Source organism: Castor canadensis, chromosome 14 (assembly GCF_047511655.1).
Source record: "Castor canadensis chromosome 14, mCasCan1.hap1v2, whole genome shotgun sequence".
NCBI classification, from domain to species: Eukaryota; Metazoa; Chordata; class Mammalia; order Rodentia; family Castoridae; genus Castor; species Castor canadensis.
Genome location: NC_133399.1, coordinates 99,413,479 through 99,441,065, shown reverse-complemented (window position 1 = coordinate 99,441,065; position 27,587 = coordinate 99,413,479). Strand labels below are relative to the sequence as shown.

Sequence of the window (27,587 nt, the reverse complement as noted above, 5' to 3'; positions counted from 1 at the left end):
CACTTTAGTCATAATTATGAACAAGACTGCTACAAACATGGTGTACCAATCTTTGTGGACCATTGACTGCATTTTTGTTGGTTCTGCACTTAGTATGGAGTTGCTGGGTCATACAGGTTAGACTCTGTGCTTAACTTTACAAAAAGCTGCTGGTGTTTTCCTGAGTTGCTATACCATTTCACACTTCCATTAGCAACACATGCAGACTCAGTTTCTCCGCAACACTCCTGAACAACACTTGGAATTGCTTATCTTTTCAATTCTATCAACAGGTATCAATGGGAAGCAGTAAACTGCAAACTACAGAGTCCCTTCCTGTTGGGGGGACCCAAGCTCCAGAAGACCCTAACTCTGACAGTAAAAGTTTCAGTCAATGGCTACTGAAACAACTTTTCTGGGCTAAGTTCTTCCTAACTGTACTAAGAAGCAATCCCTGCTTAGTCGCATGGATTGACTGTTCTTTTTCATTACCAAGGCAACCCAATGTCAAGTCCTAAAAAAAATGCATACTCTCATTCCAAATAGTTCATTTTATTGCACATGTGCCACTTGCCTTGTAGCTAATAATGAGACCTCAGAAATAGAGAAAATGTCTCCTAGGAAATGGCCAAAGATATTTTATATTAACCTAACACTTTACTCCTGAAACCTGTGGATACTTTATTCAGAAAAATATTCAGTATCATTTTCCTCTATAGTTAACTTAAGGGATAGCTAAGGTTTTGGATAACTTTACACAAATGTAAACATAGAAAATGTATACTGCAATTTTTAGAAGCTCTATTCCTTACCAAGTATAGTGGTTACTCAGTCAAACTTTGCTGACTAAATCTCCCCTAAGAATAAATTTAGTTTTTCTAGGAGGCTAAAATGATACAAAATAATAACTTAGTGTTGCAATAAAATGTTGTCAGTTTTATTAAAAAGCTCATTCCATTTCTTCACATAGTTACGTTAGTTTCTTTCATTTTTTTCAAAGCCCATTGCATTATTTCATGAACGTTTGCTCAGTGAGCCCATCACTGATTAAAACACGTACACAGTTATCACCACATATCTATAAATGCAGATAGCCAAAACGACCCTTCCAGTATGTACAAGCTCCCTTACAAGCCCACACATATTTACAGCTAATAAATAAAACCTGAAGCCAAAGCACCATTGCAATAGATATATATAGCGAAGTCTTCAGAAGTCAGAGTTCCCAGCACCATGCACTGATTTGCTGAATCTTAAGTTTAGCACCCTTGATCAAAACCCACATCCACAGATCAATGAATTAGCAAAAAAGGGGATGCCAATGACAAATCACACATCATTTTATTGTTAGACAGAATGCATTCCAAGCCCGATGGAGTCAACCACAACCCTTGTCCAACAGTACAGAGGCACAGCCATCTTTTTCTGATGAAGGGCTGACATTATGGTGTGTATGTAACTATTTCTAGTTCAACATGTTCCAAAACATCCCTTGATTGTCACCCTCCCAAATCATGCTGAATGACAAGTGTACATGTGGTGCTTTACGTGTGAGCAGATGTCCAGGTACCCACACACTTTCACAGTTTGGGTTTCCAGCAGTAGCCTGAGATATTTGACTTCTGTATAATTTTATATTAATATGTAGAAAAGCATTCTGGAAATATGAGATCTAGTTTATAAATAACTGTTCACTCTCTCTTGATTAGTTGTTAAAACAACAGTGACAACCCTCTTGGCACTTCCTGTGGCTACGGCTACTGAAAACGCTTCTCCCTGCACACCGGGGTTTACAAGCACTGCTTACGTTACATCCCAGTTGCTTTTCTACCCTTCTACTTAAGTAAAAATGGTCCTTTTACCTAAAATTTGTAGTTCACATGATGCAAAATTTGAACACATCCAAACCATACGTGAAATAGACATGCTTGAAGTATGACTGAGACAAGCTGAAGTAAGCCTAAAACTAAACAGTATTCAATGATTTTAAATTGAGAAAAATAATTAGAAAAATCTGAAAATGAAATTATGGTATCATTTTCTTTCTGCACCATTCAAATTGTGTGTTAGCTCAGAATTCTGGGCTTATTTTCATCATCCACCCAGACCATTGTTAAAATACACTATTAAGACAAAGGGGGAAAAAAGAGAGGGATTAAGCAATAAAATGTAAAGTCTATTCAGAATTAATTGATCTACATCTTGTTTCTTTCCACGTGTAACTGTGTTGGCATGCAAGCCAACAATGGAAACAAGGCTCAATTCTTTATCAGCCCCATCCTCTGTTCCTCTCTCCAAGTCACACATCTAGGGTTAACTGCTAGGCCACATCCAATAGCAAGAGAACCATTTAAAAAGATCAGGTGTTTTGACTGCTAAATAAATGAATGTGACTCATGCCATAAAAAATCATCTTCTACATTCAGACTTGGAGATAACTTTGAGAAGGCCTCAGTCTAAAAGCTCCAGAATTCTAATTAAAAAAGGCGGTTCTAACTAATTTTACACTTTGGCTGAACACGCCTCCTGAAGGAGTCTTAATTTACTGTGGGCACAATGATTTCTTTCTCAAAGGACAAAAACTGCAGTGCTTCTGATATCTGCTGTCTTTTAATGCTGGAGGCTGTGATATTTGGCCACTGACTCCTCACATTGAATTAGCCACTTTTTAGTATTTGAGACTGTCTCCTAATTTAACTAACAAGAATATAGCTGGGATTAATACTCAGGAAAACCCCTTTTAAACACCCAAAGCATTGGGCATCTTTTGTAAAATTTGCTTCTTTCATTTCTATCTTCATAGAACTCGTGTGCTGTTCTTCTTTCTGGACATTTACCCAGTGTCTGAGGAAAAAAAAAACACAGGAAGAAAGGCAATTTGTTATCTGCTTAGTGGTTTACAAACCCTTTCTCTCCTTTCTCCACCACTGTTAGTATGAAAAAGTATTCAATTGAAAATTCAGAACATAGGCTGTGAGAGTAACCCATGGAGATGGAGACAATGGGACAGAGAAGGTACCATGCGACTGGAAGTAACAGAACCACTATCATCTGGGTATCCAGATGTCCAGATCTGGGTGTCCTGATTAAGACAGGTTTCAAAAGTTGGAGGATTTCCTACTTCCACAATCTACCAAATGAAAAGACTATTTCATTCTGTTCTTGTGAAGAGTTAACAGAGGATGCTAGAAAGGGAGTGTTTTGTTTGTTTGATTTCAGTCTCAGAGGAAAGAAACTGCATATAATTATTAGTCTGGTTTATAATTAAATGCATTTTTTAAAAATCTGTCTAAATATTTGTTGTCTTGGTGATCCTCTAATCAAACCAGGGATCCATCATTACTTTCTCTGATAATTTCTTATAACTTACATAAACAGTGTGACCAGAGTGCTTTATAAAATGCCTGCAGTTATTTCCTGATTTAGGGGACTTTGTTTTTACATTCACCTATATATCCAAGTTGCAGATGATTTGTAAATGTGCATGTGTGTGTTATTTGTATGCTTGTATAAAATTCCACATGGGGGGTATCTTTCTAAGAGTGGAAGCAAATGTGAAATTGCCTCACATGTGTGATGAGTGAAAACAAAGCAATGAACCTCTTAGAAGAAAAGGTCTTCACTTAGTTAAGAAAAGTTATTTTATCTGGCTGCCCTCCACTGAGTTTATCTTTAGTATCCTTAAGTTAATGCATTTGATACAGATGCCTCATCTTGTCACTCAAAATGTATATGCCATAATTTCATTCTATTTTTTGATAGTACTGGAGATTGAACTCAAGGTCTCATGCTTGCTAGGCAAGTGGTTCTACCACTTGGGCCACATCCCCAGTCTCATAATTCCAGTTACGTAAAAGATAAATAGAAATATTATATATTTACAAAGTGTGAAAGGATATAAGTCAAAATGTTAATTGGGTGATAGGTTTTGTTTTTGTCTATTTTCATTAATTCATTCATAGTGGGCATGTAGAAATTATTAGAAAGTAGAGTTAAAATGAGAGAAGTTTCACATACCGTCTTTAATATACTTTTTCTAAAGAAGCAATTCTTATTCTGTACTGTTGTCTGTAAATGTAACCTATAAAAGGGGATGGACTAAAAGCAATTGTTTTTTCTATTTCCAGGTGACATAGTGACCAGCCTATGCCACTGTTTCTTATGTCACTGACTTGTATGACATGACCTAACATTTCTCCCCTTTATACTTGTAACACATTGAGGGGAGGAATGAAAACAGCTTATCTTAAGAACTCAGGAGGGGAGTGGGGACGGTCACATGCTTGGTGTCCACTTAGCACTGACGTTCTGGAAAGATTCCGCTGACAGCTGCTATGTGGATTAGCCTTAAAGGTCAGGTAGGAGTGAGCCAGCAGTTGTTCTGAGATCAAAAGGAGAACGGTTTCCCATACTCTCACTCCATTAGCTCCCAATCTTTGGGGTTTTGAGGTGGGTGCATGAGTCTGCCCTATGGTTCTGTGTCCTGAAGTCCATGGTACTTGGAGTATCAGACTACATAGTTGCAGCTGAGGCGACAAGACATTTTTGTCCCTGGATACATTCTTAGAAGAGCTGTACCCACAGCTATGATGGCAAGGACTAAGCCTGCAGTGCACACTCACAGTCAGCACCTAAAAGGTAGCAGAGGCTCAGGAGAGGGAAACACAGAAGTGAAGAAGTGGGGTTAGTTCAAAAAATAAAGTGAATCCTACCTTGTGTACCTGGATGAAGGTCAAGACTGAGAGAAAGAAAAAGAAACAGTATCGCAAAAAGCACGTGCACCCATGTGACATTAAGCAGAAAGGCTAAGAGCAGTGGCCTGAAGGTTCTGATCGCAAGAGTCACTGTGAGTCATTGGCTACGGGGTGAGGAGCAATGCCCGAGGCCACCTCCCATGGATGCTCAGAGAGCCAATGGTCCAAGGTGCTCACCAGCCAGACTTCTTATTCAGAGACTTGTCGTGGCATTTCACAAACACCGCAGAGCCCTTTCCTTTCTGCAAATGAGACACTTTCTCCCTGGAACAGAAGATCACCCTGTGGAAGAAAATGGGTGTGTGTGAATACACCATGTGGAGGAATAAGAGTGACTGTTCAAAACTATGCTTTTCGCCAGAGCTGTTTAAATCTGTTAATTGTGCTAATATTTCCAACAGTCACCGGGTCACATGTCACTCAGAAGGCCAAACCTAGTGTTCAGTAAAAGAGCTACTTAATCTAGACAGGTTTACAGACATTCTAGGGCAGCTTTCAGATCATAGCGCTTTCACCAAGAGATGACACAAGGTCAACTTTACCACCTCTTAGTATTGTGGCAGGGAATTAAAGAATGAGCTTTTAGCTGGTGCTGGTGGAGAAAGAGAGGTTCTGCATAGCTTTTCTATCCATAGCATTTCTTTTGGATATAAAAGCAAATGACGAAGGAGAAATAATTTCTCCATTCTAACTTGAAGAGTTGTTTTTATTAAAGATAATAGCATACTATAGTTTACAAAACCCATACATATTCAGTATAAACATTTTAAGTCCTATGGGGCTCTTTATATAATTCATTCTATAGAAACTTGAAAGGGGCTGTAGAGACAAGATGAGATTATTTTGGAATATCATCCTTCTTAAAAAGATTGCTTTTAGTCTTTGAATGTCAAGGTAACATCTCTGTTACCTCTCTAGTGACATTAGGGAGAGTCTGAAGTGAATGGAGAAAATGCAATGTAATTACTTTTTCTGAGTCTCTCCGGCTTTTACTCTGATCTTCTCAATAGCAAAACCAGGGCTGCTCCACCAGTCTGACCAGCTGAAGTAAGAATCGCTCTTCCATTTCAGTTTCATCATTAGCAGTTCTCCAATGTCCACCTCCGTGTAAATCAGAAAGGAGTAGGTCTTATTTGTGGAGATCTCAGGCCTGGATAAGAAGTTAGCAAATCTGGTTGGTTGTGGAAATCAGGCTTTTCTCCTCTCAATATGTAAATAGATTTATTGTTGGGGCAATATTTGAAAAATGCAAAAGATGTCCAACAAAATACTTAAGATGAATGTCAATGGCATTTAATGTATTCTAAAAGATATTCACATTCCTTTTGTGTACTCCTGCATTTATCCAATAATATAAACTACTGAATACAATTCTTAAGAAGGGAAGATCCATTAACTAACCATTCAGAGACATTTTCATTTTCAGGTACTCCTTTTCCATTTGTATTGATATGTAAGTATATTTCTACTTAATAATAATCAAAGTATAAATATAATTCTCTACTTTCTCTTTGTTCTTCATATGTTATCTCACACACTAGCTGTAATTTTTAAAGGCTAAATTGATTTTATTGATTTGATAAACCACAATTCACTTAACCTTTGATTTAATGTTGGACACTTTCTAATTTATTGCAGTATAATAAATGTGCCATACTTGAAAAAAATTTTTTAAATTTTTTGTTGACTATTTCTTTAGGATAAACACCTTAGAAGAGAATATTCTGTTATTGCAAGTACGTTTTACAGCTATGCAAAGTTATCTCCTCACTGCCTTCCTTATTTGGAAGAAGGTTCTAGTAATGAGTGACATTCCAGTGTGGGTATCTGTCCTGTTTCACTGTGTCACTAGTGCTGGGTATTTTAAAGGATTTAGGAATTATTAAAGGATATCATAAAGTTTCCTTAACTTTGCATTTCTTTAATCAATAGTAAGGGATAACACTTTCCCATGGGCTTTTCCCTTTTATATCTTCTCTGTTTGTTTCATTAACATCTGTAAAGTGGTTTCCTGTTACTATGGTTCATTTCCTCTAATGTCAACTCTTTATTTTTTATTTACTTATTTATTTTGGAGACAGGGTCTCACTATGTAGCCCAGGCTGCCTCAGCCTCCCAAGTGCTGGAATTCCAGGGGTGTCGCACCACACCTGGCCTAAAATGTTTTTGCTTACTTGTTTGTTTTTGCAGTGCTATAGAGATTGAATCCAGGGCTAGACAAGCTCTCTCCAGTCAGCCACATCCCAACCCTGAATGTCAACCTTTGGAGGGAATTTAATGACTTTGCTTTGTTTCTTTGTATAAAAGAAATAAGCAGATCTAAAATGATCAGACAGAAGAAACATGGATAGCAAATTTTAAAAATGACCAATTGGAAAAACAATATTGTCTCAGTAGAGAGTAAGGACTCAGTTTTGAAGTTATAATTTCTTAGACTAGACTTATTTACTAGGTGTGACTCCATTTCTCTTTCTCAGACTAAGGTCTATAATAGAAAGCAATGCCTCAACCAACCCACAGGCGGGAGGTGATCCTGAAATACTCACAAGGTGAAGGGAATGTTCTCACTCTCTGCCACGGTGCCATACAAAGAGATCTCGAAGGGCTGGTTGACCTGAGTGTCACTTTCAGTCCCAGAAAAATGAATCTTTACTTGGTAATGGAAGACTGGAGGAGGAAATTGGGACAAGGGCTGATCAGTCTTGGTGGAAACACAGTATCCCCCAAACAATCAGGCAATTCAGACCCAGAGAACAGGTCCCACTAGTGACCAAACAGGAAGTGTACACATATTGCACCATGGATGTGCCTTGGAAGCATTCCTGTCAGTGTTCACACCTTGACAGAGCAGACCTTGGATGCTGCTCCTTTTGAGAAAAGTGTGGTTGCAGTGGTTGGGAAAAAAACCAAGGGTATCTGAATTGCCAAGCAGTCCTAGAAGGCAGCCATCTTTGATGGAGCACTGTCTGATCAAATCAAAGGCCCCAAATCCATGAGGTTTCTCCGTGACTCTCCCTTGACCATCTGGCCTCTTAACGTTTGCACCAAACATACTTGGCATCTGTCACAGTGTCACTGTGTAAGGCCATGTCTTCTCTCCTCATTTCATGGGTATGTCTGTCCTCCCTACCCTGAACATAAACTGCTTCAGGTCATGGGGTCACATTCATCCTCCATTCCCCCACCAAATAGCAGAGGGCAGTGCATGGATTTTCACAACAATATTCATTACACCGAAATATCAGCAAGGCTGTGAGGACTCTTACAAGGCCAGTCCCTAAAGTATTCTGATGTGAGAGAGCCTCAGAAGGCAGGAGCTTAACTTCTACATCTCCTTCCTACTTTTCTCCCCATCTCGTACCAAAACACTTGAGTAAATGTGAGCAGGGAGAGGCCAAGAGGATAAGAAGGCAACAGATCTAAAATACAGCTACTATGCTGGGTGGGAGGAAATTATTATCATGCTTTTTCTTTTGTATCCCCAAATCCTGATCAGATTTTTTCTTATCTGTGCTATTAATTGCCTTTTAAGGCATGTCTTTTAAGTTAGGAACAGATTTTTCTTTAAACATTAATGGTATAGTATGTGCCAAGCTATATGTTAATAGTACTTTGGACAGTTATTTTAATGAAAAACAATTCGGTATAGTTTATTGTAAACTTTTTATGTGCACTTTTGTTTAAGATACATCTGTTTTTGTAATAAAACAAGTAGCCAGACAAAGCAACCAAACCCCATAACTACTAGAAAGTAAAGAGAAATGGAGTTTGGGGCTAACCAAGGTCAGCTCCCAGACAACAGCAGGCAAGGCCAGGTGTGCCCATGTGCCCACTGGGGACACTGATGGAGGGCTGAGCAGATGGGTGCAGGAAGCGGGGATGAGTGAGCCTGTGCCGTGTGTCTTCAGATTACACCCTCCTCCTTCCCTCACACTTTCCTCTGCTCTGAAGTTGGGGTCTCTGAGGGGTCCCTCATCATCTGAAAGGTTTCTTTGAATGACACCAAGTATGCCCCTACAGAGTCTAAACAAACTGCCTTACACAGCAAATCACGATTTAATATCTGCCCCTCCCTCAGACTTCTGCCCAGACTCACAGAAGCCAGACTTTCTGAAAACAGTCCCCTCCTCACCTCCCATTTCTCTTCCATTCCTAATTTAGGTCTAGCTCTGAGCAAGACATCAAGCTTCAAGTTCAAGTGTGAAATGAGTTCATGACAAAATGGAAGTACCTTAGCAGGTGTGGTATATTCTTGCCTTCCAGGGATATGTGGATTTTATTTTCTTTTATTTATTTATTCATGTATTCATTCATTCATTTATTCTTGGCAGTACTAGGAATTGAACTCAGAACCTTGAGCTTGCAAGGCAGGTACTCTACCAGTTGAGCTATAACCTTAGCACTTTTATGTTTGTCTTGTTTTGTTTTTCAGATAGGATCTTATGTTTCTGTCCTGGGCTAGCCTCAGAATACAATTCTCCCAGCTATGCCTCCCTGCAACTGGGAACACAGGCATGTTTTACATGCCTGGCTTACTGGTTGAGATGTGGTCTTGCTAACTTTTGCCTGGGCAGACCTCCAACTATAATCGTCCTGATCTCTACTTCCTAAATAGCTGGAATTATAGGCCCTAACCACCATGCCCAGCCCCTTGGATTTTAGAATACAGATCATTCTTGTCTTCACATAAAGCAAAATTTAGAAGTGGCAAGCTTTCTATAGAGTCAGAGTCAATATTTTAGGCTTTGGGGGCTGCACGGTCTTTGTCTCAACTACTCACCTCTGCCCTGGTGTCATGATAGCAGCCTTAAACAATATGGAAATGAATGTATGTGACTGTGTTCCAATAAAACCTTATTTACAAAAGCAGATGGCAAGCTGGATTTGACCCAAAGGCCATAGTTTGTGGATCCCAGAATGATGGTTTCAAATTAGCTCTGAGCCTGTTGACGGCTGGCCCATGCTAATGGGCACAGTTACCAGGAGAGCAGCAAGCAAGGCTGTGAATCCCAGGCTGAGTACTGGGCTCCTGCTGGCCATAGGAACTGGGAGCATCCTTGAAATGGATGGGTGAAACCTCCTCTATAGCAGTAGAAACACAAATGAGGGTTCATGCTTTAGTAACATCACTTCGTTAACAGACTCAATCCATGGGACAGAGCAGACAATGATAAAAGTGGGACTAATTGAGTTTCCTCACTTGGAGCAGTCTCCAGCCTACCTTTGTAGGGCATCTGAGAACGGGTCTTCAGGTACATCTTGCTGCTTCTTTTGGCTCGGACCTTGTTGATCTCATAGCCCACATTGTTGCAACGGTTCTTTCTGCAACTCAGGCAGAGCCCTTTCTCAAAGGCTTCCTTGGAATTGCACCTGTATGCCTTACTTGGGTTTTCTTCGTTCAACAAGGAGTCGATGAAGAGATGGATGGAGCGCTCATGGGAGCACTTCACTAGTTGATCCACATCTGAGGAAAAAAAGAGATGCGTGGGAAATTTCAGGTAAGCAGAAATCCACAATGATTTCATCCACAATGAAATCCACAGTGCTTCATTTTGCTTGTTTAAAACAGGGTGGGCATGGTGGTACAAAAACATGACCTTAGGTTCCAGTCCATGAATCTATGGTTGTAGGTCCTGTTTTAGGGGATATTCTTGATAGCAGCTGTTCCCCCCTACCTTCAAGATTGTCAAAGATGCAAGTTCATGGGTGACTTTTGACTTTTCTGCTGTCTTACATTTATAAGTATGCTTATAAAGCCATAAAAAGGCATCAAAGCTAGAAGTTGATTCTTCCCAGTTTATTACACCTTTTGCTGTATTGAAAATGTCTAGTGCTTCTAGAAACCACATCGTGGAGGGCCTACTTGTTAAATGAATAATATTTTATCATACTTATGACAAAGGATGGAAGATTGCACCCTACTTACGCTTTTTAACATCAAATGAATCCTAAGAATAATCACTAATGTCATAACAATAGATTTATTCCAAAAAGCTTTTATAATAAAAATGAAAACAGTAACACTATGCTGTAAGTTCTGCAATGTGTGCGTGAAAGTACAGAACACAGTGACCACAGGTAAATCCCAAATTCCATAAAGTGTGCAGAGGCTCTTAAAAATCAACTCACCACATGCTAACATGATTATTAAAGCAAATACTAAGCTAATATTAAGTGATCTTTTCTTCTTTCATTGTGGGAGCTTTACTTCAGGTGGTGGTGGTTTGTTTCTAACTTGCCTGGATCTTAAAAAGGTCAAGAAAAGAAATTCAGATAATTAACACTTACTTTGCTTTCAGGAAAACTCAACCTTCAATGACTTTGCAATTGCTTTTGAATGTTGGCAACCATAGCCAGATAACATCTGATGATGCTGTAATGGAGGCCAGTGGAGTGTTCCTGTCTAAATCTCACCTTTCCTTCCTTTTGCGACTGCCAGACCAGTATTCAATGTAATCACAATATAATAAACAGAAGATAAAGGGCCAGCTGGCTTTAAGGTGATCATGCAGAACAGATAGAATTTTTCAGAGACATATTGGACAAGTGTGTACATTGAAGTTACAGACACGGGGGGACAGTGAGCCCGACATGAGATCAATAAGGCTTAAGAAGCAAGGTTCCAACTTCTAAATCGTACTTACCACCCAGGCCCCTCTCTGCAATCACACGGATGGCTTCCCCAATGTTACAGCCTGGCTGGAAAGTGCCTCCATTAGGGTAAATGTCAACGTGCCCTACTGGTTTCTGGATTCCAATACTCCGGCCAGGTGACCCTCTAGTGAATGTGTGTAAGACATCTACAAACTCTGCATCATCCGGAGAAAGGCGACTGGGAGCTTCTGCATACTCAAAGTTAGGTCCCGCTGGATCCAAGCCTTGAGGGGAAAAAAGGTCCCACAGACTTTTAAATCTCTGTTAATTTTAGTCCCAACTGAATTCACATTAACATTCCACTGCTCAGCATTTGAACGTAACTGGCAGCTGCTTAATTCCATTAGGAATAGGCTCTTTCCCAGATCCCAGGAATCAGATCTTTCAATTACTAAGACACTCAGAAAAGTAGGCATGGCCCTTCTAAAATGGAATTTGAGTCTCAGTCTCTCTCTCTCTCTCTTTCTCTGTGTGTCTCTCTTTCTCTCCCTGCTTTTCTCCCTCCCTCATTGTTGTTTCATGAGAAAGGGTCTTACTGTGTAGCCCATACTGGCTTCAAACTCACAATTCTCCTGCCTTAAGGAGCATGTGACACCACACCCACTAGACTTTGAGTTTCTTAAACTGTCCTTATGTGATTTTGATTCAAGATGACTGGGTGTGCTTTTGTAAGTTATTTCTGAATGTGGAGAAATCTTTAAATGATGGTGGGTTCTTTTCCTCTCTCTCTCTGTATGTCAGGCCATCTGTTTCCACTGACTAGACAACTGTCTTCTTTCCACATGGCCTCTGGAATTGGCCCTTTGTCATTTTCCCTGTACTGATGTGAGAGGGAACAACATGTGTATAATCTACTACCAAAGCTCAGAACAGAGGGAGGAGGGGAATGCTTCTCGGAGCAATGCATGGACCTTCTATGCTGAACTCTGCCTTACTCCAGTGCCATGGTTGGTCAGTAGAAGGTAAGCCAAGAGCACAAGCATCCATACTTCTTCATACTCCTGAAAAAGAGCCTGGCCATGAGATGCCCAGCGCCAGGCATCTGCCCCAAAAGAACACCATACGCTTATGGGTATCTAACACACATTGCCCTGACTCTCTTTCAGAAGGACAGCACCCAACTCTGTGACAAGATGAATGAAAGTGTGTTCTTACCAGTAATTCTGTTGACCTTCTTATTGGTCAGACTTCCTGCAATACCAGCAGCATGGGCTCCAAGGCTGTATCCCAAGAGATGGACATTGTCCAGAGGGTAGTTAAATTCCTCCTGTGGGGGAAAAAAAGAAAAGAACTTCTTAAAGCTCTTTGCCAAAGGTCAAAACTAAAAAAAAAAAAAAATTGAATGTAAATATCATTTTTGCAATATGAGCAGTACTATAAATTAAATTTACTTATTTTAGTTTTGTGGTACAGGTATGAGAGAAATGTATTCTCTAGTATTGAGATTTTTCTCTTTCTTTAACAACAGGTATAAATTAGAAAGTTTTTCCACATACCTTAACCTGTATTATTTATACATATACATGTATGTTACATATGACGATGTATATATAATATAGGTGTATATACACGTATGCATGCATATATAAATTTTCACACATTATTCCTGTATCACTTTATTCTCTAAGTTTAGCCAAACAATGACTTATAATTAGAAAGTATGGAAAGAGATGGGAAACATATGAGGTCGTGCCTTTTCACTCAACAGGTGAGAAGTCTGAGGCCCAGGGAGGTGACCTGATTTTTTCCAAGTTCACCTGTTTCGCAAAAGAGCCAAGAAAAGAACTTTTGTGTTTTGATGGGTGGTCCAACAAACTCAGCTTTTTTTTTTTAACTACCAATTAACTGGTTTAAATAATTTGGTCCTGTCAGAGTTTTAGCTTCCTTCCAACCTCAAAATGCTTTACAAAATTTTCATAGCATGGCCTGAAAGTCAGCTGTTCTCTGGAAGTGGGTAAAACCTGTAGCTAAGTCAGAGCTCCACACATCCTACATACCTTTCAAGCCCTGTCCTCCTAGCTCAATTCATCTCTTCCAAACCAGGAGGCTGGACCATCTGTATCTCAACAAGAACCTGATCCTTAATCCACACTAAAAAATAAATACCACTGATACTTTTGTTTGGTTGGTTTGGTTTTTTGAGATAAGGTCTTACTATGTAGTCCAAGCTGGCCTCAAACTTTCAATCCTCCTACCTCAGCCTCCCAAATCCTGGGATTACAATTGTGTACCACCATGCTTGACCAAATGCTGTTAATATTTTTATCCAAGAGCATGATATTCTCACAGGAGACAAAGTGAGAATAAAATGTCTACGTCTAGTCAGCTGGGGGGGGAGGAGTTGGCTGAACATGCCATCTTCCCTTTGTCCTAAAATAACATAACAGGCTTTTGTTTGGTCTGCCCACTTAGTTCTTGGCCTCAACAGATTTATTCACTGAAAATTTCAAAGGACAGGGGAGGGCAGAACTATTTATTGACTTTATAGTCATCATTCTTATCGTAAAATCTGCTTTTGGCAAAAAAATAATGCCCACACGCACTCTGAAAACTAAATTGTCCCAGAAAATATCTGTAGCAAAGTGAAAAGGAAATAAGGCCAAACACTTATCCAGTTCTGGCCAAAAGCTCTATTTTAGACACCTAAGCTCCTCTCCTGGCCTTACCTCCATCCAGTTGATAAACCTGGCCACGTCCTTTCCCACCAGCTTGGTGTAGCCTGCGGACACTGGGTAATGTTGCTGGGCCCGCAAAAGCCAGTCCACCACAATGACATTGGAGTCTGGTTCCCTCTTGTACAGGGCGGCCACAAGTTTTGGCACCCAACTCTCATACATTCCTGTCACCTAAAGAGGGTGAGACAAGCATTCGTGTGAAACACTAACACACCTACATTAAATGAGACATATGAGTGTTCAAGAAAGCCTGTTGACTCAGACAAGAAAATCGAACCTCAAGAGTCTTCCAAGTCCCATGCCTGCCCCTCCAAGACAACGCTGAGTGTACCAAAAGATACATGTTGAGCTCAGGAACGTCACACTGAGTTTATCACACTTTCAATTTCAAAAATGTGTTTTGTAAATTCAGTAAAACGTCAATAATTACACTATGAAAGAGAAAAGTCAATGTGAATGAAATTTTCTGATAGAATTGCAGTCTGTTTTTAAAGAAGTTTGGTTTAATTGCCTTTAATTAAGCTAGTAAATGTTTCCTGATGGAATTATTTTAGGGAATATAAATGCATGTTTTCTCACAAAGAATCATTTCCGTACACTGATGTACTAATTACATGAAAAAGCAGGTCATATTGCAGCCTCCGTGAAGGTTGCTCAATTGTATACTGAACAAAAAAGATTCTAAAAGTCATGTTTAAGGCAGATTTTAATGGAAGACCTGTGAAAACTAGATTATACTTAGTGCAATTCCAACAGAAATTAGGAGTCTTGGATTCCCCAAACGAGTGAGGTCATTTGGAACTTTAATCTTATAAGGTAAGTTCTTTCAGACTTACGTTTTATTGTTTAACTATCTACTAAACTAAAACTAAACATGAGTTTACTAAAACATGTTTACTAAACATGTTTTACTAAAACATGAGTTCTAGGGTCATTTCTGACACTTATCAAACTATGCAACTTTTCACCAAGTTGCTGTGCCCTGTGGTGGAAAAAAAAAGCTGGTTCAAGACTCAGGAGAGGTAATTCCACCTCTTCACTAGTGATTTCCATAAAAAACTTACTTTCTCAGACCACCTGTAAAACAGAGGGGCTCCACTCAGATGACCTCAATGTTCTCCACCTCATAAATTTCTACTTGTGACCGTTCTGGTTCCCAGTCTACAAATGTCAGCTCTACAACTATTTCCAGCACGGAGAGAACAAAGACAAGGTGCAAAGGTGATGTTAGTCCACTAGGAACATTTGTAAATCTCCTCTGAAAACATGCTCAGTGAGTCAGGGTGCAGAGTGGGTTTCTGAGGGAACAAGCTGGATACTCCCTGAGGGTGAAACCCTAACGAACTTGTCCTACCCCTCCTCCTTTGCCCCCCTTCCCAGCAAGGGCGCTGCCCACCTATCATAGCTGCCTCTCAAGATCAAGAGAGGATGGTGTCATTTCTTCAGAAAGTAATGTTAAAGCATCCTTCTTTGAGCCAGCACCGAGGACCTGCTTTACAAAGAACTCTGTACTTAAACAAGTAAATCCCAGCAAGTGGCAAGCTTCAGGCTAGCTGTGTCTGGGTGGCCTGCTGGGTTGCACCCTGTGCATGCTACATGATAAGCATATTTCGGGCTCTTTCCTGGCCAGGCAGAAGCGTGTCCTGACTTCCCTTAGCCTATGTCCTTGAGTGGCCAGACGGCTTATCTCAGGCAGGGTGTTTGTTCTAGGTCTCTTGCTAAGTTTCTCTAGCCAATCAACGTTTCCAAGTCAGATAACCTGTAAACGGGCAAGTAATTGACTTTCCTACAGTGGCTGATATTTTTTATTAATTAGGTAGCAACTTACCTAATCCTTTCCTTTTTGATTAAATATAAAATACATATAAAAGGGAGTAAGAAACACAAGCTTCCACTTTCCTCAACTCAGGAAAGGTCTTATTTTCTAGGTTTTTCTTCTGGGCTTCTTGAGGTCAGTATCACTTTGTAGGCCTTTGATTATCAGACATACTACTGATCCAATGTCCACCCTGCAACCTGTACCAGGTGATCCAACTGAACCCGACACTGAGTTCTGAGATAAGATGAGACCGTAAGCCAGGACTGGCTGGCTTGGTTATCATTCTAGACCAAAGAGCCCCGAATGATAGCAAAACTCAGTCCTCATGGCCTCAGAGCCCAGGCCCTCAAAATATCAGGACATATGGTGAAGACTCTATGAGAAGGAAATATATTTGCAAAAATTCCTAATACAAAATTCTTTCAGAGTTATAACTGAGATTCCTTGGATATCCAGTTTATTCTTGTTCCAGAAATATGCTAATGAGCTTAAACTTTTTGAAAAGTATTAAAAGCCGCATTGTATATGTCCAAAATGTCTCCAAAGTGCCAAAACCCTTGTCCTATTTAAACCTTTTAAAATATAAAAGGATTTGTTAGAAATTTGAACTTTTATCATAAGGCATATAATGTACTCTTTTTTTTTTTACTGTATTAACTCCAGAAATGGATGTGTTGAATCAAAATAAACACCAGTGTGAGCTCTGTTACTAGTTGCCTTTATCTCCATAAATGCTAGAGCAATTGTCCTATAATGTCAATAACAATGCCACTTTAGTTTATAGAAAAAGAAGTCTGGACCAGAGGCCTGGTGTGGTGGTGTATACCTGTAATCCCAGCTATTTCAGAGGTGAAGGTAGGAGGATCACAGTCTGAGTCTGGCCTAGGCAAAAGTGAGAGACCCTATCTAAAAAAAAGAAAGAAGAAATTGGGACTAGATGTATTTTACTTTTCTTAAGCTGATTCTTCTGATTGGAATTTAGCATCTGCTATAATATTCACAAATTTTGACATAATGGAAAGAAAATACAGGTTTAATAATTTGTTTTACATAAATCTTTAAAAATAACTAACATAATCTACTTGCTAGGGATTGGAGAATGTTAAAGCAGACTAAACTAAAATATTTAAGCAAGAACTGCCTTATAGAAAGTTTCTTGCATATTTGAAACACACGACTTTATTAATATTTAAATAAGTAGATTTAACCACAGTTTGCACACTTGAGCCAGTTTGAACCCCAGCCCTTTTGGCTTCAGTTTTTTCATAGGGTCACAGGCTAACTTTGGACTGTGATCCTCCTACCTCATCCTCCCAAGTAAGTACCTAGGATTACAGGCATGCTCCAGAACCTGGGACTTCAAATGCCACCCCAAGCCCAGAATGCCTTTAATCAAGTTTAAAACAAAGCCTTCAGAAAGCAAGCAGAAGTAAGTGATGTGGACCCACCACTGGATACCAAAAAACTAAGGGTCTGGTCTACCCCAAACTACCATTTCCTACAGAGCCACTCTTACCGTCCAGCCATGGATCACCACAAAGGTCTTGCTGCTGTGGTTGAAGTGGCAGTTAGCCACAGATTCTGCTATTCCAGGAATGAGGAGACAAGTGTCCTCAACTGTGTCTTCAGGGGTCCTGAGGGCAAATTTACTTTCAATGTCCATAAAATCCTTTCGTCCTATAGGAAAAGGAAAAATTGAATCAGAGATGAGCTACAAGGGTTATTTGCTGTGAGGGTAGGTTTTGAGTTCATAAGCAACCACTACCAATGCTATTTTTGCTCCTAAAGTTTTTTTTTAAAGAACCAGTGTGAGCAGGGTGTGGCAGTATATGTCTATAATCCCAGCTACTCATTAGCAGAAGTTTAAAAAATATTAGCAAGAAGAAAAGTTGGAAACATATGAAAGTTTTGATATGGAATTGTTCCCACTCCCCTGCCAAGATTCACTAGCTCAAAATGCTTTGAGAAATCACTCATGGATTATTCAGAAAGAATGTTATACAAGCGTGCTTTGTATGAACCATGGCTAGAACCTTCCCTAGACAGTTCTTTTCCTACTCGTGTCCTTACAATCTTCCACACAAAGCCGAGCTTGCCAACCACAGCAATGCTGGTTGTGATGGAGTCCACTTCTATTCCTCATAGTCAATCCCAAACTAGATAAAGACAGAAAAAGAACCTTGCTTTTGAGACTGTGGGCAGAAAGCGTAACTGGTGATCAGTCTTTGTGGGTGCTTGCACACAATATGTATTAATCTCAGAGGGCATTTGAAGTAAACTGTACTGCCAGTACAAGCAGACTCTTTTCACAAAGCAGAGAACAGGTAAAGGGAACCTGTACTGGGGAAGATTATTTAATTCTTCATCAGGTAAAATAAAAGTTTAAGAAAACCCTACCTAGCTACTCTAAAAATTTATAACCTAGATCATCAATTTTGTTATCCAAAACTTTCAGGTGAAAAATAAATGAAGTTACTAAGAAAACTTCTTGTTAATCTGAATTTACTCTTTTTTTTTCACAATTCAAGATTTGGAACCTGTAATTTCAAAATAACATTGCAAAAATCAGGCCAGGAGGAAAAATAAGAATGACACAGGGGCAGTGAAAACACAGACACTGAATCAGGCTTGTCTAAGGACAAGCCAATGTTTCCTTTTGAACGGTTACTTTCCAAAATTCCTCATGCAATATTCTGGTTATTGCTAAGTGATTCATTATATGCAATAACTTGATAACACACACACATTTCTACTACCTAAAACATAGGATGCATTTCTTTTTTTGAATAATTGAATGAATAATTTTATTTTCATGTTATCCTAACAGCACTCCATTATTTATTGATCACATATAAGATGATGTATATTATAGAACTAGATGAACAGGCTAGAGTCAAAAATTGCTTCAAAAATTGAGATAGCATGCATTGGCACATTCTTTTCCTCAGAAAAATCAAGGACATTATTGTAGAACAAAAGTATAAATTTCTTAATGATGATATTTATGAGAAAGAAGTGAGTTTTGGCAACAGTTTCTAAACACTCTAACACCATTTATTCAAATAATGGACTGTGCTAAAACACTGATTCTTTTGTGTGTGTGTGTGTGTGTGTGTGTGTGTGTGTGTGTGAGGGGTAGGGGTACAGGGTTTTTCTGTGTAGACCAGGCTGGCCTCTTAACACGGATCCTCTTTTCTCATCCTCCTGAGTGCTGGGATTGCAGGTGTGCACTAGCACACCTGGTTTAAACTACTGGTCTTTATAGCTTTTTTTATTGCCACATAGTAAACTCACTGGATCCCTCCACCCACCTCATCTAATTTGAAGATCCAGGGCTCTATCTTCCTTTGTAACCAGAAAACAATACTCGCTTTATTAGTCAGTGAAAAAGAATATTGCACATTTTTAATCTAATTCTGCCTTCAGTGCAGAAGAAGTCCTTTTATTTTTGGAAAGTGTTTTAGAAGATGTAAAACTAAATTAATTTCACTTGCTCCCACATCTCTCTACCTGAAATAGCTCATACTTCCTCGCTAACAATCTTATTTTAACACATTCAATTATCTGTCTTTTTACAGCAGAGAATCTGAGCAACCTAGCAGGCAGATCTCACTTGCCATCTAGTTTTGTCACACTGTCATTTGAGACGATTGCCTTGTACAACACCCAGGACGCCACTCATTTTAGTCCATTTTCCTAGAATTATGCAACCTGGTGGCCCTTGTATTGCTGGTGATTTTGAAATGACCATGAATATTCTCTGAAATCACTAAGGTTGGCTTTGTATATTTCCATGAAAAAAAGGTCTGTTCAGTCTATAGATCCTGTACCAGATTGTACTTATGGCTCACTGACAGCTTCAGCTTCCTGCAACCAACAACGTTCATTTATTGGGTTCAGAAAACGGGTTCAGTGTAGGTACAAAAAACTACCAGGAAATCCACACCCTCTCATGCAAGTTTGCACATGGAGACTTTCATTTCACTTTTAAAGGATTTTTCATTTCAAGTTTTGGGAGGAAAATGATATCATTGTATGTGCTGTGTGATGGTTTCAACTATGTCAGACATGAGTCATAAATCTTACTGCCTCTTAGCCAATCTTCTCTTCTCTTTGGTATTCTGATAGGAATTTTTCACATTGCCTGTGTTTGAAACACCTCAGGGAGGCTATGTACCTTCTCCAAACCTCCATCATCCCTCATGGAACTGGCTGAAACCATGGAGACAGGTGGCAGGATAGACTCCAGGTGGCTCCATCAGAGTGTCCCAGGAACTCTGGGATTGATTGCTACTGGGGTGGCAGATAAGCTGATCTGATATGACTGTTACTAAGGATACTACTGTTTTCCACACGTGCAAGTACCACGAGTGACTCCGCACTTATCTAAGTACAAGGTCATTTTCACTGAGTTCCTTAGAAATCAGGCCATTTTTGAATAAAGGAAGGAAGGGGGTAGTTGGAGTGAATCCCTTGGTAAGAGCCTCCATCCTGAATTTGACTTAGCACATCAACACTACCCTGCCAACCAGGGCCCTCAGACATGTCCTTATTAAGCACTAAGGGAGAATTTTGAGTCCCAGGAAAGTTACAAGTTAATTTCCTTACTATATAATCTTTATTGCTAAATAGATAGCTCAAAATCTGAGTGTATAAACAAAGCAAAGAAATTTATCTTAACGTGGATACTAATTCAGAGAGGTGAAATCAGGCTAAGTCAAAGCACTCAGAGAAAGGTAAAGTTTTAAGAGAGGGGACATTAGTGTTGCTAGAAAAGGAGGGACACTGAGCATCCTAGGAATTAACAGGTGACATTCTGAAGGCAGATTGGGGTTATCCGATGAACAGGTTATCAGATGAAATTTCTCTCATACACACACAAACACATACACCCCTACAGGTCTTCACCAGTAAATTCTTCGCTAAGATAGACGGTCATAGTTATTGACATAGGATGCAAAAAAAATCTAAATTTCTGAATTGGTCAGTTTGGCAAAGGAAATATCAATATTTCCATGTGACTGAATTATTTGATCTGTTAGGGTATTCCAATGTAGACACCATTCTTGACTTATCTAATAAGCAAGTCAACTTTTCCTTTTTACAAAAAAAATGCTTGCTTTATTAATTGAGTTGTAAAAAGGAACCCTGCTCTTACTACCTGAATTTTGTGTTAAATTTTCTCCCAACTTAGCATAAAACTTCTACCTACCAAAAAGAAAAGTGACAAATCAAATGAGGTTGAGTGATGTGTGTTAAAAGTGTCCAGTTGAATTAGACCATCCAGTATGTCTTACTGTAAGCCATTATAACCCAGTCTTGTGGACTGGTTAATGAAATATTTTTGTTGAGTGTCATCAAGAAGGCATATTTTAATCAAGATTTTTTAATCGAAATACAAATTTCTTGCATTGTAAATCTGAAATTAATCTCCTTGTTGGTACAGATGGCAAGTGGAAATATCCAACTGTCTCAAACTAACACAGTGAAAATCAGTGATTATCTTGTTAAAAATTTTTTCATTTGAAGGAAGGCTGGATAAAGGGTAGGACTCTATTCTTTTAATTAAAATGTAAGTGCTATCTCCTGCTTTTTAAAAATCATGATTAACTTTATAAACCAACTTTAAAAAAAAGTAAACTTCTGAGCCAGCTGTATCTAAAATGTGGGCCACAGAGAAACACTAGATTCTTACCCATTTACCTCCAATCCCTCTAAGAATCAGGCTTTTCATGCTATGTAAAAGCTTCTGTAAATTTGCATATCAAGTTTAAATTAACTCAAGCCAGAATGGTACTGCATAGAAATATACCTCTCCATCTAAGAAAAACACACAGACAAGCACACTCTAAAGCATTGTGTGCCATGAACACGGTGACTGGATGAGACCAAGTGTGTCATGCCAACTGGGCCATCTTTGTTAGCACAGGGGACACTTCTTTATTCCTTTAAAACTCAAAATCACTAAGTTACCTAGGATAGAATTTGATCATTCTAAGCAAAAAGAATAAGTTGGCACAAGTTTAATAGGCACATTTTCAGTAGAAATTTAAGTATATCATATAAGATTATATAATATATATAATAATTATATATAATTCTATATTATATACATTATATTATATTATACATAATATAAGAGTATTATGTTAGATAAATAAAATTGCCTGAGATAACCCATCCTAGTAGGTTATTTATTTCCTCTACAAGAATGAACTAGAATTTGTTGAGCACTCCAGTGGTGTCACTCCATACAGACAGACATTCTCAAAATGGTCTTGAGGTAGCAATGGGAGGTCACATCAGTGCACAGACACTCCTCACAGTAGAATTCAAACTCTTAGTGTTTGAGTAAGATTGAATCCGATTATATTACTCCTTCACACACTAACAAAGCCTTCAGCTTTTGCAAATTAAAAATGTGACAAAACTCACTTTTGACAAAAGTTTTAAAAGTACTCACTTTTGATTTAAAAAGTATCTAGTTCACTGTGGTGACAAACTATACTTAGTGAACAGAGCTACACCACAATTTTACTCTGATGATGGTTGTTATTGTTGCCGTAAGTTGGAAAATACACGAATAAATTCAAATGGTATCACCCTCCAGACCTAAAAAAATGATACTGTCTTCCCTACCTCGTGTCATCATTGGCCACCAGTTAGATGGGCAGAATGTCTCCCCCATCTAAGGCAATGTAGCATTGGTGGTAATAATGTGGAAACATGGTAGTCAGAGAAAAAAAGGAACAGTCCAATGTGGCATGTTTCAGAGATTTTCTTAATGAATCTGAGAACAGATAGCGCAAACTGTATAGCCCAATTTCTCCTCCATAATAAAGCAAGAGTGGAGAGCTGAGCTAAAAATACACTGCTTAAAAAAAGTGAACATTTTCCGTTGCAACTCTTCCCCCACCTTACTCCCACCTTTCAATGCAGCTATTAATCAATCTCTCTCTTGCTGAGCTCTCTCTTGTGACATTTGCTCGTTTTCTCTCATCAGATCGTGTTTAACTCAGATGTCGGCCTGGAAATTCACTGTAGGAGCACCCACAGAATCCCTCTCTAGCTGAACAGGTGTCCTGATTGGGGTCATGCAGAGACTGTAATATCTCCAAGAAGAAAGGACCTGAGGTCAATGCCTTCTAGCCTCATATTGTTCCTAGAAAGAAATCCAGAGTTAATAAATAAACCCAGAGCCCAGAGGAGAGCTATGGATGTTCCAAGCTGCACCTTTCTTCTAGACATTCTTATATTTCTAGGTGAATTCACCTGGAAGAGAATGAGCTAGAAGGTGCTGTCATGAGAGAGACTTCATTTATAAGGGGTTGGTAGAACAAAAGTGGAAAAGATGACAGGGATTCATTTCAAGTCAACTTAGAAATTATCCTCCCTAATTCGCTTTACAGTTAAGAAAAGCACAGGTTGGTTAAGATCCAATTCAATTAAGTAATCGCTTAAGTGTCCATTGAAATCAAAGAATGAAAATGAGAAAGCCTGGAGAATTTTTAGTCTTGCCAACTCCTGATTTTAGAGTTGAGGAAGCTAAACCCATAGAGGTTGACACCAACTAGCCCACCAATTAGGGTCATGAATTTCTAAGGAAGCCCAGCAAAAATTTGACATGTGGAAGACGCATTTCCGTGCGTGTTTTACAGTAAAAGTCACACCATGCTGTAGTGCACTTTCTGAAATAAGAATTTGGAGTTTATCACTGCCGTTTTCTTGGCCAGAGTCGCACAGTTTTTTTTTTTTCTTAAATCAAATTCTGTTTTGATGGCATCTCTGTTTTGTTTTTTTTTTTTAACCTAACAAAAATGTTCACAACTTCGTGCAGAAATAAAACCAGCGTTCGGCTACAATCACTGACAGGCTGGAACTGGTCGCCTAAAAGCACATCCAAAGGGACACTATCCTAGTGACAATTCCACCACCCCATGCAAAAGGGAAATGAAATGTGGCTTCCTTTTATGGCTTGCTTCAGCTTCAGTGCTTTTCGAGTTGCTGCACTGTGTTGGCTGAACCCAGGTTCAAGTTACACATGCTCTCATTTGTGGGCATGTCTCGGACCGGGCTCTCTGCTTGTCTGTAATAAGGGAATTCGCATTTGGTTCGGGATTCCTTCACTCTGGAGAGCGCTCGTCGCCCTGGCGGTGACCGAGGTTCTGCCGGCAACCTTCCCTCGGCGCCTGCAAACCCCAAGTGCCTGCAGCCGGGCGTCCCGGGGCGAGCCTGGGTTCCAAAGGCAGAAAGGTGGCCAAATGTATGAGGTGGCAAACCCAAGTCAGCGACCACAGATTGCTGGTCGCTGCGCCACGTTTTCAGGAGGGTCAGCCTTGTGGTAGGTTTTCTCAGCACTGAGAAAAGTGGAGCGCTCCTCCCGGGCACCAACACGTGCAGGACCAGGGTCCCACGACTCTGCGCCACGCGTCCCTGTCCGCTCCCACCCGTACTCACACTCCCACAGCCTAGCGCGAGCGACAGCGCCCTGTGCAGCCAAGACCGGGACATCGCCTCCCCACCCTGGCCGGCCTCCCCAGAAGGGGCCACTGTCTGCCCGCTCGTGCTGCCTGGCTTGGGCGAGGGCTGACCCGCGGGGTCACCTTGGCCCGCGTGCCTTTCATTCCAACCCCTCACTCCACCACCGTCATGGAGAGGTTACTGCAGGTCACCGCCACTGCGTCCTTCCTCTCCGCCTCTCTGGATCCGCGCGTCACACCCCAGATCCTCCCAGGGTGAGCTGGTGCGCCCAGGACTGCAGTGAGTGCAGGGGACAGCGCGGGAACCCGGGAGAGAAAAAGCGGGAACTAGGCGGCAGACCGCTTCCCTGCGCCTCCAGAATCCCACCCTGGTAACCCTTGTCGGACCAGCGCTCCGGGTGGGAGTCAAGTGCGCGTCCGCAGCAGCCCCTTCCAACTTTCTCCTTCCCATCCTCAGATCGCTTGGCAATGGCCCCCGGGCCGACTCCTCAGGTGAAGGGGAGTTTGAGCGCAAAACATACCGGCGGCGGCCACCCCTCCGCGGGAGGCGGTCAGACTCTGGAGCCACACGCCCAGGACCACCAGGAGCAGGGCTCTGCTGTCCATCTCAGGGCGCGTCCCTCTGTAGTAACTGCACGGGCTGGTGAGGCTGATCTGTAGGCGGGAGAGGGCTGGAGCGCGGTCGCGAGCTGGGCAGGTCGCCCTTTAAAGGGAGGGCAGGGCAGCTAGAAGTGGCAGATATCCTCCAGGAGGTGGAGAAGAGGAGGAGGAATTGAGTCTGACACTGTTTCCACTCCACGGCTGCTTTTGTGACTGGAAATATGCAAATAAACCTCATCACCTATTGGCTATAAAATCATAAGTTGGGGGGAGGGCCCTAAGTTCACTTCCAAATATTTGAGCAAACTGTAACGAGAATCCACTCTGCCAACGAGAAGAGGGGGAAAGGGCAAAAGGGAAAATTTGCTTTTCCTGTTTGTTTATCTGAGGGGTCTATTCCCCTCTGCCCCCTGTATAGACAACCAAACACAGATTTGCATCAATTTATGTTAAATACCCCACAATCACCAGTTTTCCAAGGACAGGAAGTGTTGCTCTTAAACTATATTTGGTTAACACAGATCCAAACACTTTTGATGGGTCCTGTTTGTTAACCTGCAGTGCCCCCTCCCCCAAAAAAGTCGATGTAGGGACTCAAGGACACAAATTGCTCTGCTGGTGTTTGCTTGCACAATCTGGTATTTTAACATTGGCAATATGGAGTAGTTTATGTGGTGGAGAAAAGCCCACTTGCTCTAACTACTTTCTAATTTTTGTCTCATGCAAATTATACTCAAACCTCAAAATCGTCAAGAAATGCAAGAATAACTTTTTATCTTCAGAGGAAAATAATGTAAAACTATACTGAGTTATAAGTGAAAGAAGCCGGCTACAAAAGCTATATATTATATGGTCCCAAGTTGATATATAAAGTAGATTGGTGGTTGCCTGGGACTAAGGAATACTGGAGAGATGTGGGGAGGGGAATGTTGATGAAGATGTTCTAAAATTAATGATTATGATGATGTTGGTTGCACAACTCTGTCCATGTAGTACAAAAATACTGAATTGTACACTTTAAATGAGTGTACACTAAGCTATTTTTAGAAGTGGATTGGGGCATGCACATAAAATAAGAAAAACAAAATCCCATTGGATACTGTCCCTTTCTGTCAAAATGCTCAGAATGCTTTCAAGTATCTTTTAAAATGGAACTTATTTACATTAACAAGGAAGGACAATTAACTCTATTCTTCCTGCCTTATTGCTGAGAAACTGGCTCACAAAATCCAAACCTCCAACTGGCTGTCTTTACTGGTCTGAATATCTTTAATATGTCCTTCTGTTCACAATACACACACTTACTTGTAAGTTAGAGGAACAAAAAATTTTACAATTTAAACTAGGCTCACTTTAAAAAATTTCTTTAAAAAATAAATAAATAAAAGCTGCTAATGCCTGAAATTTGCTATTCTATGGAAGAGTTCTATCTTTAAGTGCACCAATGTCACAACCTGCATCCTCTCTTGTAAATATGAAACAATGTATCGTCCATATTCATTCTACCCACACTCCATTCTATAAAGCCTGCAGAAAATCTTAAACCCTGCCAAGAATGAAACCCCACAGAACAACTTTAGAAGTGCCAGAACAGACATCAGGGATGGGTAACTGACATGGCCATCTTCCAAAAATCATAAACTCTAATTTTAAAAAGTGACAATGTGCCATGGTATTAAAACACATGCACACAGAAGTGCAAAATGCCTACTGTCTTATAGAGACTACTCAGGAAGCCTATTTTTCCTGCATAAATGTCGTTTGGTAAGACAATCAAACCAAACTGCACTTCTGTGCCTCTCAGGGTACTAAGTTACTATAGGAAGTCTCATGCCTTCTGATAGTGCATTTTAAAATGATTTACCAGGTTAACATATAACAAAATCAAAGCACTCAAGGGTTGGGGTACACTTTTTGCTGTTAAATGTGAATCCTGCTTTGGATTGGCCTGTGCTCTTCTGCTCCACGTCTGTTAGAGTTGCAGAGATTACCAGGAAGAACCGACAGCTCTGCCTGGTAGCAAAGCAGACTGATTGGCTCCTCTCCCGCAGACAAGCGTCGGGTAGGTGGGCGTGGCGGTCACGCTCTGTCCTGATTGGCTGCGCTGGGAGCGGTCAGGTGCAGCAGCTCACAGGAGCACCAGGGCCGGGTGCCTATGCGTTAGACCAGCGCCTCGTGTCCAAGCTTCGACAAGGTTATTTGGCCACGGATAGCTTGAGGCTTGGCCTTTTCTGGAATAGACATTTCCTTTTGACAAACTAAAAACGCTTTAGGTTAAAAGAAGCTAAACGTTTTTCATATGTTTAACCAAGCCATCTTTAGGACAGGACTCTTCTACCTTGCAGAAGAAAACGTACAAGGCCAAATGTGCATACCTAAGAAACAACTGAAATTACAGGTGTACAGAAGCATTTCTTTCTTTTCTTTTTTCTTTCCCTTTTCTTTTTCTTTCTTTCCTTCTTCCATCCCTTTCTTTCCTTCTGTTTTTCTTTCTTTCCTTTCCTCTCTCTCTCCCTCCGTCCCTTCTTATATCTCTCCCTCCTTCCTTCCTTTCTTTCTTTCTCTCTATTACTTTTGACTGCCTGTTGTTCTAATTCCTTTGTACATTCAACCATTACAAACTGTT

General features: G+C 40.3%; 1 protein-coding gene across 1 annotated transcript; it reads right to left on the bottom strand.

The window, feature by feature from the left end:
• Window positions 1-1,301: 1,301 nt before the first annotated feature.
• Lpl (lipoprotein lipase) lies at window positions 1,302-25,170 on the bottom strand. Its single transcript, XM_074055121.1, has 10 exons — window positions 24,883-25,170; window positions 17,398-17,558; window positions 14,054-14,233; window positions 12,543-12,654; window positions 11,378-11,611; window positions 9,955-10,197; window positions 7,280-7,400; window positions 5,701-5,883; window positions 4,911-5,015; window positions 1,302-2,823 (listed from the first exon to the last, which is right to left on the bottom strand). Coding segments are annotated over exons 1-10 (1,425 nt in total). The 5' UTR covers window positions 24,968-25,170; the 3' UTR covers window positions 1,302-2,822.
• Window positions 25,171-27,587: the final 2,417 nt, after the last annotated feature.

Bases quoted from the DNA above. Each gene is read 5' to 3' on its own strand.
- Lpl (XM_074055121.1), bottom strand. From the start codon at position 24,967: ATGGACAGCAGAGCCCTGCTCCTGGTGGTCCTGGGCGTGTGGCTCCAG. The intron at 11,612-12,542 runs GTAAGAACACAC...TTTCCCCTCAAG, and splicing joins GAAGGTCAACAGAATTACTG to GCTTGGATCCAGCGGGACCT. The intron at 7,401-9,954 runs GTAGGCTGGAGA...TTCCTCCTCCAG, and splicing joins TTCTCAGATGCCCTACAAAG to TCTTCCATTACCAAGTAAAG.